The sequence below is a fragment of the Oncorhynchus kisutch genome, linkage group LG5, assembly GCF_002021735.2.
Source record: "Oncorhynchus kisutch isolate 150728-3 linkage group LG5, Okis_V2, whole genome shotgun sequence".
In the NCBI taxonomy this organism is placed as follows: domain Eukaryota; kingdom Metazoa; phylum Chordata; class Actinopteri; order Salmoniformes; family Salmonidae; genus Oncorhynchus; species Oncorhynchus kisutch.
Genome location: NC_034178.2, coordinates 25,368,673 through 25,385,314, shown reverse-complemented (window position 1 = coordinate 25,385,314; position 16,642 = coordinate 25,368,673). Strand labels below are relative to the sequence as shown.

General features: G+C 43.3%; 1 protein-coding gene across 1 annotated transcript in view; it reads left to right on the top strand.

Moving 5' to 3' along the window:
* The window catches only part of LOC109890799 (protein phosphatase 1, regulatory subunit 16B), a 118,814-nt gene extending 103,803 nt beyond the window's left edge, over nucleotides 1-15,011 (top strand). Inside the window, exons 6-11 of the mRNA XM_020482836.2 lie at nucleotides 5,511-5,635; nucleotides 11,680-11,805; nucleotides 12,043-12,118; nucleotides 12,366-12,495; nucleotides 12,810-12,981; nucleotides 13,226-15,011. Of these exons, the coding sequence (XP_020338425.2) occupies nucleotides 5,511-5,635; nucleotides 11,680-11,805; nucleotides 12,043-12,118; nucleotides 12,366-12,495; nucleotides 12,810-12,981; nucleotides 13,226-13,705 (1,109 nt within the window). The 3' untranslated portion in view covers nucleotides 13,706-15,011. The remainder of the gene's footprint in view (nucleotides 1-5,510; nucleotides 5,636-11,679; nucleotides 11,806-12,042; nucleotides 12,119-12,365; nucleotides 12,496-12,809; nucleotides 12,982-13,225) is intronic.
* Nucleotides 15,012-16,642: the final 1,631 nt, after the last annotated feature.

The following is a 16,642-nucleotide window of genomic DNA, read 5'->3' as shown; positions in this document are numbered from 1 at the left end:
GAAGGTAGTTGGCCTTTCAGTGGCACGCTTTCCCGTCTTCTACTGTTGTTCACTCTGGAAGATGCTCCTTGGAAGTGGTTAGCCAGCCATGTCGACGGTTCCCATTGGTGATGAGAGTAGCATACTACGGTGATTTGAGAAGAGTAGTAGGATGGTCCCACTTAGATTCGCTTTTCTAGATATTTGGCTTAGGACCGGTAATAAGCTGTACCAGTGATTGTCTCCACCTTGTGTTGATGGTCAGAGTTTGAACCACTTTACATGTGCAACTGCAGCCTGGCGATGTTCTGGTCTAGTCTGGGATTCATATTAATTCATATTACATGCACAACGTATTGGATGGAAACTTGACAGATAAAGGGGATAGACACTACTCAAAAAAAAGGGAACACTTAAACAACACAATGTAACTCCAAGTCAATCACACTTCTGTGAAATCAAACTTAGGAAGCAACACTGATTGACAATAAATTTCACATGCTGTTGTGCAAATGGAATAGACAACAGGTGGAAATTATAGGCAATTAGCAAGACACCCCCAATAAAGGAGTGGTTCTGCAGGTGGTGACTACAGACCACTTCTCAGTTCCTATGCCTCCTGGCTGATGTTTTGGTCACTTTTGAATGCTGGCGGTGCATTCACTCTAGTGGTAGCATGAGACTGAGTCTACAACCCACACAAGTGACTCAGGGAGTGCAGCTCATCCAGGATGGGACATCAATGTGAGCTGTGGCAAGAAGGTTTGCTGTGTCTGTCAGCGTAGTGTCCAGAGCATGGAGGCGCTACCAGTAGACAGGCCAGTAAGTACATCAGGAGATGTGGAGGAGGCCGTAGGAGGGCAACAACCCAGCTGCAGGACCGCTACCTCCGCCTTTTGTGCAAGGAGGAGGAGGAGGAGGAGCACTGCCAGAGCCCTGCAAAATGACCTCCAGCAGGCCACAAATGTGCATGTGTCTGCTCAAACCATCAGAAACAGACTCTCTTGTTCCGGTGGTATGAGGGCCCAACGTTCACAGGTGGGGGTTGTGCTTACAGCCCAACACAGTGCAGGACGTTTGGCATTTGCCAGAGAACACCAAGATTGGCAAATTCGCCACTGGCGCCCTGTGCTCTTCACAGATGAAAGCAGGTTCACACTGAGCACATGTGACAGTCTGGAGACACCGTGGAGAACGTTCTGCTGCCTGCAACATCCTCCAGCATGACCGGTTTGGCGGTGGGTCAGTCATGGTGTGGGGTGGCATTTCTTTGGGGGGCCGCACAGCCCTTCATGTGCTCGCCAGAGGTAGCCTGACTGCCATTAGGCACCGAGATGAGATCCTCAGACCCCTTGTGAGACCATATGCTGGTGCTGTTGGCCCTGTGTTCCTCCTAATGCAAGACAATGCTAGACATCATGTGGCTGGAGTGTGTCAGCAGTTCCTGCAAGAGGAAGCCATTGATGCTATGGACTGGCCCGCCCGTTCCCCAGACCTGAATCCAATTGAGCACATCTGGGACATCATGTCTCGCTCCATCCATGCTTTAGTCCAGGTCTGGGAGGAGATCCCTCAGGAGACCATCGCCACCTCATCAGGAGCATGCCCAGGCGTTGTAGGGAGGTCATACAGGCACGTGGAGGCCACACACACTACTGAGCCTCATTTTGACTTGTTTTAAGGACATTACATCAAAGTTGGATCAGCCTGTTGTGTGGTTTTCCACTTTAATTTTGAGTGTGACTCCAAATCCAGACCTCCATGGGTTGATAAATTATCAATGGAAATCACATTTTTGTGTGATTTTTGTTGTCAGCACATTCAACTATGTAAAGAAAAAAGTATTTAATAACAATATTTAATTCATTCAGATCTAGGATGTGTTATTTTAGTGTTCCCTTTATTTTTTTGAGCAGTGTACTTTCCAAGTTACAGTATTTCCTTTATAACCTTTTTAATTACATCACAAAATAAAAACCAACATGACATTCATTTTCTATAGATCATCTCCGACCATTCCCCGCATTCTTAGAAATATTGTTACAGTATTCACTTCAGAAACTGTGAAAGTTTCGGCGGGAAGACTGTTTACAAAGACATTCCTTTGGTTAATATTGGAGAGGGAGACCTCTCTGGATCTCCTTTCCTTTAATTTACGACAGGGTGTGAGCTGTCAAACCGGTCCAGTTCCCTCCTCCCCTCTGTGGGTGAGAGAGGTTCTGGTTACTGTCATCCACCGCCAAGATGATCTGACCCATTCTGATCCTCACAGGACCATCATGACATTGGCCAGATCCTGGTTGGGTCTTCATTTGTAATCATAATGGACTGTAGCCCCTGGCACGTGTGGCGGGCTTTGGAGCCTGTGTAATATGATTCCACCTTATTTCTATATTGTCCTTTTGCTTGTTTGATGACTCTGCGGAGGTCATAGCAGGCCTTCTTGTACTTATTCCTCTCGGCCGTAGCATCAGGATTGTATACGAAAGCTCTGTGTGGGGTAGCCCTGCTCTTTAGTTTAGCACCAACCTTGGTGTTAATCCAGCGCTTTTGATTGGTGAAGCAGCGAACCTTCACCATGGGTACAATGTCGCAGATGCATTTTCTAATGAAGACGGTGATGGAGGTGGTTAGCTCATCAATGTTATCGTCAGATTCTCAAAACATATTCCAGCGATAGCAAAGCAGTTCTGTAGCATAACCTCTGTTTCTGGTGACCATTTCTCAACCAAGCGAATTGCAGGTACTTCCTGTTTTAGCTTCTGTTTGTAAACAGGAAGCAACAGTACAGAGTCATGATCTGATTTTCCAAATGGTGGAACGAGGGTGGGCCTTGTGTGCTTGTTTGTTTATCGCCACTAATGACATTGGAGACGTGCTGATGGAAGTTGGACATCTCGTGTCTTAGTGACGCCAAAATAAATTGCTGGCAACCAGAAAGGCAGCCTTTGGCTGTAGGGTTTCCTGCTTGTTAATAGCCTTGTACAGTTCGTTAAACTCCAGCTTGTTAATTTTATTGTCCTGAGATAGAATGTATGCAGCAGTCACAATAACATCTGAAAACTCCCTCGAGATAGAAGGGTCGGCATTTGACCATCAGGTTTTCCAAGATTGGTAAAAAGTGGTCGACACTTCAACCGCGCTGGAATTGGCACACTAGTTGGGGTTGAAGGAGAGGCAACCCCCCCCCACCCCCCACCACCACTGTGCTGTGAATGGGGAATCCATCGAGTTGTATAGCCGTGGGGGGTATCTTGTCCAAGAGCAATGTTTCTGAAGAGCAAAGAATATTGCAGGTCCGAGAGTCCCGTTGGTAGCAAATCCACGATCGGAGGTCATCCGTCATACATTAGCCAGGAGGGGAGAGGTGGCAGGTTTTGCCTTTGCTTTATTCTCTCCAGGATCTCTCCTATATTGCCTCTGTAACACCAGTGTTTCATCTTGGGTAGCCCGAAAATTGGGTTGGAATTACAGAGAGAGCACATGAGTCGAAGTAGAAATTGGGGTAAATGAACTGCTGATCTGATGTTCAAGAGTTCTTGTCAGTTGTAAGAAATTATAGAGGTTACATTTCGTGAAAATAGTGTAAAAATAAATGACAAAATAGCAAAGGTGAGTCAGAGCTTGCAAAACGGTGGCCATCCAGTACGGCGGCCCTCTTGTATCATGAGGTGATGGCAGTAGATAAATGGAACAACAATGGGCATCAGGATCTCGTCACGGTATCTCTGTGCATTCAAATTGCCATCAATAAAATTTAATTGTGTTCATTGTCCATAGCTTATGTCTGCCCATACCATAACCCCAACGCCACCTTGGGGTACTCTGTTCACAACGTTGACATCAGCAAACCGCTCGCCCACATAACGCCATACAGTGTATGCTATCTGCTCGGTACAGTTGAAATCGGTGTTCATCCATGAAGAGCACACTTCTCCAGCAAGCCATTGGCCATCGAAGGTGAGCATTTGCCCACTGAAGTCAGTTACGACGCTGAACTGCAGTCGTCTCAATACCCTGGTATGGACGACGAGCACACATATGAGCTTCCATGAGACGGTTTCTGACAGGTTCCGCAGAAATTATTCAGTTGTGCAAACCCACAGTTTCATCAGCTGTCTGCGTGGCTGGTCTCAGACGATCCCGCAGGTAAAGAAGCCCGACATGGAGGTCCTAGGCTGACGTGGTTACACGTGGTCTGCGCTTGTGAGGCCAGTTTGACATACTGACAGATTCTCAAAAATGATTTTGGAGGTGATTTATGGTAGAGAAATTAACATTAAATTCTCTGGCAAGGTGAACATTTCTGCAGTCAGCATGCCAATTGCACGCTCCCTCAAAACTTGACATCTGTGGCATTGTGTTGTGGGTCAAAACTGCACATTTTACAGTGGCCTTTATTGTCTCCAGCACAAGATATACCTGTGTAATGATCATGCTGTTTAATCAGCTTCTTGATTTGCCACACCTGTCAGATGGACGGATTATGTTGGCAAAGGAGAAATGCTCACTAACAGAGATGTAAACAAATGTGTGCACAAAAAACTGAGAGAAATAAGCATTTTGTGCGTATTTATTTCAGCTCATGAAACATGGGACCAACTCTTTACGTGTTGCGTTCAAATCCAGGCTCTGGCTGGGCCACGCAAGGACATTCAGAGACTTGTCCCGAAGCCACTCCTGCGTTGTCTTGGCTGTGTGCTTAGGGTTGTTGTCCTGTTGGAAGGTGAACCTTCGTCTCAGTCTGAGGGCCTGAGCACTCTGGAGCAGGTTTTCATCAAGGATCTCTCTGTACATTGCTCCGTTCATCTTTCCCTCGATCCTGACTTAGTCTCCCAGTCCCGGCCACTGAAAAACATCCCAACAGTCTGATGCTGCCAACTTTAGGAATAGTCTTAGTGGTTCCAAACTTCTTCCATTTAATAATGGAGGCCACTGTGTTCTTGGGGATGTTTTGGTACCCTTCTCTAGATCTGTGTCTTGACACAATCCTGTCTCTGAGCTCTACGGTTAATTCCTTCAACCTCATGGCTTGGTTTTTGATCTGACATCCGCTGTCAACTGTGGGACCTTAAATAGACAGATGTGTGTCCTTTCAATTGAATTTACCACATGTGAACTCCAAGTTGTAGAAACATCTCAAAAATTATCAATGGAAACAGGATGCACTTCAGCTTCTCAACTTCTCATCGCATAGGGTCTTAATACTTATGTAAATAAGGGTTTTCATTTTTTTTTTTTTTTGCACATAGAAAACTGTTCTCGCTTTGTCATTATGGGGTATTGTGTGTAGATTTGAGTAAAAATGTGCATTTAATCCATTTTAGAATGAGGCTGTAATGTAACAAAATGTCGATAAAGTCAAGTGGTCTGAATACTTTCCGAATGCACTCTACTGGCCTGGTTACGCATCCAACATATATATGGTAGTTGTTGGTACCATGCTGGAAGAGATGTGGTTCAGAACAGGGTGTCATCTGTCTGTCTGTCTGTCTGACTTATATCACTTCTTATCTGTTTTTGATTGACAGGCATCACCCAGGAGATGATCAACGAGACCCGGGCATCTGTAGAGAGGAGAATGATGGGAGATATCCAGGAGCTGCTGACTGCGGGAGAGGACGTCAACCGCCACGACTCACAAGGAGCTACTCTGGTGAGATGATATATACAACCAGTCTTCTGGAAGTATTGGATCCCTTGATGAAGATGAGCAAAAAAGACTATAAAATAAATAATACAAATCCTGAGCTATATTGTATGCACCATTTATTTGTATTTTTTTCAATTATATTATTTTATTCAAGAACAATTGCTTAGAGAAAGAGATTTTGTTTAACAAGTAATTCAAATTCAAATAAAAGATAGAGGTCCAAATGAAAAAAAGTTTTTAACAAATCAAAACATATTTTCTATTTGAGATTCTTCAAAGTAGCCACCCTTTGCCTTGACAGCTTTGCACACTCTTGGCATTCTCTCAACAAGCTTCATGAGGTAGTCACCCGGAATGCAGTTTAATTAACAGGCGTGCCTTGTTAAAAGTACATTTGTGCAATTTCTTTCCTTCTTAATGCGGTTGATCCAATCAGTTGTGTTGTGACAAGGTAAGGGTGGTACACAGAAGAGCTCTATTTGGTAAAAGACCAAGTCCATATTGTGGCAAGAACAACTCAAATCATCAAAGAGAAACGATAGTTCATCATTACTTTAAGACATGAAGGTTAGTCATTCTGGAAAATTTCTTCAATTTCTTCAAGCGCAGTATCAAAAACCATCCAGCGCTATGATTTAACTGGCTCTCATGATGACCGCCACAGGAAAGGAAGACCCAGAGTTACCTATGCTGAAGAGGATAAGTTCATTAGTTAACTGCACCTCAGATTGCAGCCCAAATAAATGCTTCACAGAGTTGAATTAACAGACCCATCTCAACATCAACTGTTCAGGGGAGACTGTGTGAATCAGGCCTTCATGGTCGAATTGCAATTATTATTTTTTAAACACTACTAAAGGACACCAATAAGAAGAAGAGACTTGCTTGGGCCAAGAAACACGAGCAATGGAATTAGACCGGTGGAAATCTGTCCAAATTTGAGATTTTTGGCTCCAACCGCAGTGTATTTGTGAGACACAGAGTAGGTGAACGGATGATCTCCGTATGTGTGGTTCCCACCGTGAAGCATGGAGGTGTGATGGGGTGGGGGTGCTTTGCTGGTGACACTGTCAGTGAATGTTTTTAAAATTCAAGTCACACTTAACCAGCATGGCTACCACAGCGTTCTGCAGCGATAATCCATCCCATCTGGTTTGCGCTTAGTGGGACTATAATTAGTTTTTCAACAGGACAATGACCCAACACACCTCCAGGCTTTGTAAGGGCTATTTAACCAAGAAGGAGTGATGGAGTGCGGCATCAGATGACCTGGCCTCCACAATCACCTGACCTCAACCGAATTGAGATGGTTTGGGATGAGTTGGACTGCAGAGTAAAGGAGAAGAAGCCAACAAGTGCTCAGCATATGTGGGAACTACTTCAAGACTGTTGGAAAAGCATTCCAGGTGAAGCTGGTTGAGAGAATGCCAAGAGTGTGCAAAGCTGTCATCAAGGCAAAGGGTGGCTATTTTGAAGAATCTGAGGAAGCACCCTGAGGAAGGCACAGTGATGCCGAAACATTGGTAAATGCCCATTAAATTGCTGGGAGATTACACATGGAATGTGTGACTTTCTTTGTTATGGTAGTTTATATTTTGAAGAATCTAAAATATATTTTGATTTAACACTTTTTAAGTTACTACATGATTCCATATGTGTTATTTCATAGTTTTTATGTCTTCGCTATTATTCTACAATGTATAAAATAGTAAAAATAAAGAGAAACCCTCGAATGAATAGGTTTGTCCAAACTTTTGACTGGTACTATATGCATAAAGAGATATAATGTACAGTGGTGCTTTTACTTTTTGTGTGCTTTGAACTGAAGAACTGAAGGAACTGAATCCGAATGAGTAGCTGTGGCAATGAGAATGTAGTATAGGTTGTAAAGGAATGTGTCATGCCAGTGCCTAGCCTACTGTGAGGATCACATGCTGTGATTAAGGATTATGATATAAAAACACTGCATGAAAGGATTTGTCTCAATCGAAAATAAACACAATTGAATAAAACAAATCAGGAAGAGGACATTAAAGTATACTATCCCAAAATAATGAGCCAAAGGTCATATACAGTAACCAGTCAATGGCCACATAACATGGATTAGTATTTATGCATCTAGTTTACTGGGAAAGGTCAACCTTTCAAACACACACACACACACACACACACACACACACACACACACACACACACACACACACACACACACACACACACACACATAGAGGGAGACACACACACACACACACACACACATAGAGGGAGACACACACACACACACATAGAGGGAGACCCACACACAGAGAGAGAGAGAGTCGGAGAGAGAGAAAGATGTACAGGCAGGCGTGAAAGGCCAGGCGAGGACAAGGGATGATCCTTTTGGCTGACTGTCAACCAGCGGTAATCTTTAAAGTAGCTGTCTTGTGAAAATCTCACTTTTTTTTAAAGTTCATATTCTGTTAACTCATACCCAAATGTTATTGACTCATACTATACTTATATTTGTGGATAAAGCATAAATTGGAGAAAGAACACAAAAAAAAACACCTCAAACTTGTATCTCAAACAGACCATTTAAAAAAAAGATTGCTATTTCTTCACGCTAGTTCATTTAGCAGACAAGATTTGCTTCGGATTCTGTGGCATATTTTAATTTTATAGTATGAAGATCACAATTGGACATATTTTTTTCCAAACCATTTCAAAGGAAGTGCGCACATGCGGCTATTCTGTTTTGAGCGGTTAACAAAGAAACTGGTCCTCCTGTATGTTTAATTTAGAACTTTAGTTGTGATACAAACTTTGGGCTATATGTTTTGTATATATGTATATGTTACATTCTAAGGCTGCATGATGGGACTATAATGATGATTTGAAAAAAGTGGCAAGCTGCACACACTTCATCACTCTCTCATTCACAATTTGACAAGCACTTGATAATATTCTCACCAGGCCTTGAATTTCCCGGCGGCATCCTCCTTGTGTGGCCTTAAATGCACCCTAAAAAATCCATACCTTTTGTGGCCGTTGTGCCCTTGGGCTGAATATAATAAGCTAATAGTCATTTCAATTTTCCAGCTGCCGTGCTCCGAAGCACCTCTCTTTTTGTCATCCAACGAGATTAGTAGGCCAACAGCAAAATCACTAGCCCATGTCAATCTACCATCCCCCATAGCACAAAAAATGACCTATTCTATTGGTCAACTTGTCCTTCTGTGCAATAAATAAATATTCCAAACCTACGCTACAACAGGTCGGGAGATGCGATAGATCCCAAATGAATACAACCACTCGCATCAAAAAAACTTTAAAAAGCAATGAGGCTGACCATTTAGCTTAAAATGTTGATAAACTATTAGGCAATTTCTTCACATCATAAGCACAGCAATGTAGTACTGCACACGGCAGTAGGCTATACGCGCAAATGTTCCAAAATGTAATCAATGAGCTGGAAAACACTGCTCTCGAAAGTGACGGCAAATGCGATTATGCATGTAATGCTTTTATTATAAAAGTGCATTTTTTATGGGGGAAATGATCTCCTCCAAAGTAGAAAATCCCGCGTAGCTTATGTGTGCCAGTTAAACTCGACACCGGTTAGAAAGCAGATGAATGTGCTTGAATGTGATGTGATGAATTGAATGTGATGAATGTGCAGATGAAGTTATTTGGACACTTGGGCTAGGATACATAAGGTGTGATACTAACCTTATTAAAACATATAGGCCTATGGGCTAGGATACATGAGGTGTGATACTAACCTTATTAAAACATATAGGCCTATGGGCTAGGATACATGAGGTGTGATACTTACCTTATTAAAACATATAGGCCTATGGGCTAGGATACATGAGGTGTGATACTAACCTTATTAAAACATATAGGCCTATGGGCTAGGATACATAAGGTGTGATACTAACCTTATTAAAACATATAGGCCTATGGGCTAGGATACATGAGGTGTGATACTAACCTTATTAAAACATATAGGCCTATGGGCTAGGATACATGAGGTGTGATACTAACCTTATTAAAACATATAGGCCTATGGGCTAGGATACATGAGGTGTGATACTAACCTTATTAAAACATATAGGCCTATGGGCTAGGATACATGAGGTGTGATACTAACCTTATTAAAACATATAGGCCTATGGGCTAGGATACATGAGGTGTGATACTAACCTTATTAAAACATATAGGCCTATGGGCTAGGATACATGAGGTGTGATACTAACCTTATTAAAACATATAGGCCTATGGGCTAGGATACATGAGGTGTGATACTAACCTTATTAAAACATATAGGCCTATGGGCTAGGATACATGAGGTGTGATACTAACCTTATTAAAACATATAGGCCTATGGGCTAGGATACATGAGGTGTGATACTAACCTTATTAAAACATATAGGCCTATGGGCTAGGATACATAAGGTGTGATACTAACCTTATTAAAACATATAGGCCTATGGGCTAGGATACATGAGGTGTGATACTAACCTTATTAAAACATATAGGCCTATGGGCTAGGATACATGAGGTGTGTGACTATGATTTTGCGCTGTTTCATGCCTTAATGCACAAGCTGGGCATCATTCACAAGTGATAGGTTAATATTGTCACCAATCAGACTATTCTTAATTTAATGTTGTCTTTACATATACTAAATAATACAGTGCATTAGGAAAGTATTCAGACCCCTTGAATTTTTCTACATTTTGTTACGTTACAGCCTTATCCTAAAATTGATTAAATGTTTTTTTCCTTATCAATGGACACAATACCCCATAATGACAAAGTTAAAACAGTTTTTCATTTTATTTTAGCAAATGTATGAAAAATAACAAAAATAAATTATTTACATACGTATTCAGACCCTTTGTTATGAGATGTTTCAATTGATCATCCTTGAGATGTTGGATTCCACCTGTGGTAAATGTAATTGATTGGACATGATTTGAGTTCCCACAGTGCCTCGACACAATCCTGTCTACTGACAATTCCTTTGATCTCATGGCTTGGTTCTTGCTCTGACATTATATAGGCAGGTGTGTACCTTTCCAAATCATGTCCAATCAATTGAATTTACTACAGGTGGACTCCAATCAAGTTATAGAAACATCTCAAGGATGATCAATGGAAACAGGATGCACCTAAGCTCAATTTCAAATCTCATAGCAAAGGGTCTGAATACTTATGTAAATGAGGTATTTCAGTTTTTTATTATTAATACATTTGCAAACATTTCAAAAAACCTGTTTTCGCTTTGTCATTATAGGGTATTGTGTGTAGATTGAGGGGGGAAAAATATTTCATCCATTTTAGAATAAGGCTGTAATGTAACAAAGTGGAGGGGTCTGAATACTTTTATAATGCACTGTAAATAACGAATGGAAGAAGCTTTTACCATGTTTCATCTTCATACCAGCCAGTAAGGCTATACTCCTGTTGTAAAGTGAAGCAATGTGCTTAATATTCAGAAAGTTCATAAATAAATATAGTAGGCCAAGCCTATAGAAAAGTATTTTTAATAGAGGCCATCAACACTCTGTTTTCTCATGCAATTGCATAGCCAGTAGAAATGTTATGCAACATCAGCTCATGGTTACTCCTGAAGTGTTTGATTTACATTTTAGATCACATTTGCGTTGATGTCAGAGTGATTAGAGGGACAATAGAGTGCTGAGTACCAGGCAGTTAGCAGGTTTGATATGCTACTAATGACCATCAAGCAGCATCATAGCTTGGAGAAGCCTAATTACCATATAATTTGACTGCTGTCATGACTCGTGAATGCTGGTGTGGTGGTAGTACCGGTAATACGGTCACCGTAACAGCCCTATCAGAGTTAGCTTCCAACTTCGGTCCCAGTCTATCGATGGTTAATATATTTCTGAGAAAGGACAGAAAGAGTGATACAAAAGGATCCCAAGAGGACATTAGATACCGTATATATCAAAATAGGCAGGGAATGTGTTGAAGTAGCGAACACTCTAAACTGACTACATTCCATCGGTCTCCTCTCCTGTAACCCCATGCAGCTTCACATTGCAGCAGCTAATGGCTACGTCCAGGGTGCAGAGCTGCTGCTGGAGGGAGGGGCCAGGATGGACCTGAGAGACACTGACGGATGGCAGCCGCTCCACGCCGCAGCCTGCTGGGGTCAGGTGAGGTAACAAACACACACACACACACACACACACACACACACACACACACAGGGGAGCATGGACACACGAGGAGTGCACAGAAACATACACGGGCACACGTATACACGGGCTCAGGCACACAAGGGCAGACGCATACACACACAGATGCATACAAATGAACACAAACACACACACTCTCTGAACGTGATTGTGGGTGGCCATGTAAATACTCATAGATACTCTCCATTGTTCCAGATGCATGTAGCAGAGCTGTTGGTTTCTCATGGTGCCAGTCTCAATGCCAAGACCTACCTAGAGGAGACACCCATTGGTAAGTCGGCCCTATAGAGATCAAAACTTTAGAGAACCTTATGACCTCTCTGTTGTTCTATCTCTGTGGTCTGCCCCGACCGGCTGTTTATCATGAGAACGATGATGCTATACTGTGTAAGTGATCACTGTACTAGGGTCTAAAACCCAATAGGAACCCCACACGGCCACCCCAGAGCAGAAGTTGTGGATTGTTGTGTTTTGGTTTATGTGTGAGCTCTGACTGCTGACCTTTCTGTGACCTGTAGACCTGTGCGAGGACGAGGAGTTCCGTGCCATCCTGCTGGACCTGAAACACAAACATGATATTATCATGAAGTCTCAGCTCAAACACAAGACCTCCCTGTGTAGGAGGACGTCCAGCGCAGGCAGCCGTGGGTATGTACTGACCCCTGCTGGACAGAGAGGAAAACTGCACACTAGTTGTTTTTTTCTCTCACTATTTTCTTCTGCAGTGGGTGCTGTTCAATGGCGAGCCACAACACAAGGGATGGGCTGTTTTTGTTTTACAGCCTAGCACTAATACACAATTGAACTAATAGCTGCATTATCTTATTAGCCGAATCAGGTGTGTTAGTGCTGGAAATCCCAGTTACTATCCTGGGATAAAACTAAAGTGTGCCAGGATTAGGACAAAGAAACCATGACCTCTGAACTAATTCCTGGACCTCCTTCTCCTCCTCTCTGTATAGGAAAGTGGTGCGGCGGGCCAGCCTGTCTGACAGACACAACCTTCGTGTGAAGGAATACGAGACCGAGGCCATCGTGTGGAGAGGTGGGAGGGAAGGAGGGAGGGAGGAGCAGGAGAAAGAGAAGGAGTCAGACCAGGAGAACAGCCATCTGATCAATACGACTGTTACTATGGTTAGTATGGAGGAATGTTTCTCCTATCACAAATGCAAATCATATTTGTGTGTGTAAACAAGACCATGCAGCTTATAATTTGACAAAGTAATGACCAGCCTCTAGTCTAGTTAGTCAACTAGCCGCCTATTTCATTTGTGGAGGAAATCAGAGTAAAGGTTTGTTACAGTAATTGATAGCAGTAGTTGGTAACAGTGTTGAGTAACCGTTAGTAACAGTAATCTTAATGTTCTCTGTCTCCCAGGTGATTCCAGTGAAGCCAGCAGCGGAGAGGCCCAAGCTCCAGAAAATCCTTAAAGATCCTAATGGCATCATCAAACAAAACGGCATCATCTCCACGACGACGTCTACTCCCGCTCCCAGTCAGTCGCCGGCCACCAATGGTGAGGCTCCATCCCCTGACACGAAGAGTATGACGTCCATTCCGCTGCCCGAGGACTCTTCCTCCTTGCCCAGGGAGCGTGCTCAGACACTATCAGAACTGAAAAAGCAGAGGTCGGCCGCCAAGCTGCTCAACCACCCTCTCCTCAACGGTCACCTTGGAAACGGCTCCACAGAAACCACCGAGCCCCAGAGCCCTGTGGACTCCCGCATGCCGCTGGTCTCCTCCAATGGCAGCGCAGTTTACTACACCCCGGCCAGCGGGGACCCACCCATCCTCAAACTGAAACAGCCAATAGATGATGAGGAACTAAAGGGGCACAGCTGCTGCTGTGTCTCCTAGGGAGGGGTGGAGGTCACCCCAAGACACTGATTTAAGGTCAGGTTTACTATGTTCTCCTCCAATGCATTAAGGTTAGGGTTCGAGGAGGGTAAACTGATCGTAGATCTGTGTCAAAGGGTAACTTCTTCCCGGATAGTGTGTACCAGAGCAGGATGGTCATGTGACTGAAGCAGGAAGAGATTGCACAGCGGGACACCAAAATGCAGAGCCAAGGTCCAAGAATGCAATAGGAGTGGAGCTGGTTCAGCCAGGTGATTGGTTACCTGCCCCTACTCCCTAATTTTCCTACCCACTGCTGTTTCAACTCCTGGCCACACCAGTATGGAGGATAGGATAACCTTAGAGAAATCGAGTAAAAGGTGACTTGGGGAAGAGCCAAACGGTGATCGCTTGTGGTCGATTGACAGGGCAGGTATGTGGTGGACACTGTTGAACTCCCTATGGAGTGGGTGGCTGAGATGGTCCATAGACCATAAGAGTATGGAGGATTCCCCTACCCCCATGCCACTGTGGTAGATTGTGGTTGATGTAGAGGGCAAGGAAGTGGAATGAGATGGCCCTTATCCCCTATGAGGAGAGAACTCTGGTGCCCTATAAAGGGATGGATGCCTGGGCAGCGTGCTCTCCCATGTTAAGCGTATGTGGTGTCTTACTTTGGACTGAATCACTGTTTTCAAACCACATTCTTACTTTATCCACTGTTTCTGAAACTTGTTTGAGGAAAAAATACTCCAACATATCAGAATACACTCTCTGTGTTATTACTGAAACAAAGAGGGATACTCTTTCTTAAGACGTATTCTTGTTCAAATGCTGACTATTTCAGAAAAGGGAAGGAATGGTTTATACCTGGGTGGCAGGTAGCCTAGCGGCTAGCGCGTTGGACCAGTAACTGAAAGGCTTCTGGTTTGAATCCCCGAGCCAACAAGGTGAAAAAAATCTCTCGATGTGCCCTTGAGCAAAGCACTTAACCCTAATTGCCCCTGTAAGTTGCTCTGGATAAAAGCGTCTTCTACATGACTAAAATGTAAATAACAAAACAGAACAGTATTACAGTCAACGATCTATCTGCTCCTGTGAAGAAGGAGGATTGGAGCACTGCACTATAGACATTTGAAACAATGCAGCATTAAACTCATCATCCGTCCAGATCCGAACTTGCATCGATAAAGGTGGTAAAAAGGTGTTTGATATGCCCATGTCTTTTTGACAGTGCATTAGGAAAGTATTCAGACCCCTTGACTTTTTCCACATTTGGTTACGTTACGGACTTATTATAAAATGTATTAAGTAAATGAAAAATCCTCATCAATCTACACACAATACCCCATAATGACAAAGTGAAAACAGTTTTTTTTTTATGTTTCCATTGATCATCCTTGAGATGTTTCTACAACTTTATTGGAGTCCACCTATGGTAAATTCAATTGGACATGATTTGGAAAGGCAAACACCTGTCTATAAGGTCCCACAGTTCACAGTGCACGTCAGAGCAAAAACCAAGCCATGAGGTCAAAGGAATTGTCCGTAGAGCTCCGAGACAGGATTGTGTCGAGGCACAGATCTGGAGAAGTGTACCAAAAAAATGTCTGCAGCATTGAAAGTCCCCAAGAACACAGTGGCATCCATCACTCTTAAATGGAAGCAGTTTGGAACTACCAAGACTCTTTCTAGAGCTGGCCGCTCAGCCAAACTGAGCAAACGGGGGAGAAGGGCCTTGGTCCGAAAGGTGACCAAGAACCCAATGGTCACTCTGACAGAGCTCCAGAGTTCTTCCCTGGAGATGGGAGAACCTTCCAGAAGGGCAACCATCTCTGCAGCACTCCACCAATCAGGCCTTTATGGTAGAGTGGCTAGACGGAAGCCACTGCTCTGTAAAAGGCACATGACAGCCCGCTTGGAGTTTGCCAAAAGAGATTGAACTCTTTGGCCGGAATGCCAATCGTTATGACTGGAGGAAACCTGGATGTTTTTCAGGGACTGGGAGACTAGTCAGGATCGTGGGAAAGTTGAACGGAGCAAAGTACAGCGAGATCCTTAATGAAAACCTGCACCAGAGCAGACATCAGACTGGGACAAAGGTTCACCTTGTAACAGGACAACGATCCTGCGCACACAGCCAAGACAACGCTGGAGTGGCTTCGGGACAAGTCTCAAATGTCCTTGAGTGGCCCAGCCAGAGCCCAGACGTGAACCCGATCGTACATCTCTGGACAGACCTGAAAATAGCTGTGCAGCGACGCTCCCCATCCAACAAGACAGAGCTTGAGAGGAGCTGTAGAGAAGAATGGGAGAAACTCCCCAAATACAGGTGTGCCAAGCTTGTAGCGTCATACCCAAGAAGACTCGAGGCTGTAATTGCTGCTGAAGGTACTTCAACAAAGTACTGGGTCTGAATACTTATGTAAATGTGATATATATATATATATATATTTTTAGCTATTTAAAAAAAAAAAAAACGTTTCTGCTTTGTTATTATGGGGTATTGTGTGTAGATTGATGAAGGAAAAACACTATTTAATTTGTTTTAGAATAAGTCTGTAACGTAACAATGTGGAAAAGGTAAAGGGGTCTGAATACTTTCCGAATGCACCGTATGTACCGTTTCCAGCTTTTTATTTATGAAGAATAATTTTATGAAAAGGATATGGTTTGCAAATTCCTACAGTGTATTTATTTTCTTTTTATAGCTATGGAAAGTGAATGCAGTATATCTTCCTTTCCTGTGAAGCACTGATCCTAGATCTGTTTGTGATGTCTTGCCAGCTTCATTGCTGCCATTGACATGGAGTAGGCAAAACAGTACAAACAGATCTGGAACCAGGCTAGAAGCACTGCACCTTCTAGAATGGAAATGTTCCTTTGGAGTTGACAAGACAAGGTTATTGTCCAGTCATATGTAGCTTGTGTATAACCTGGTCCCAGATCTATGTGTGT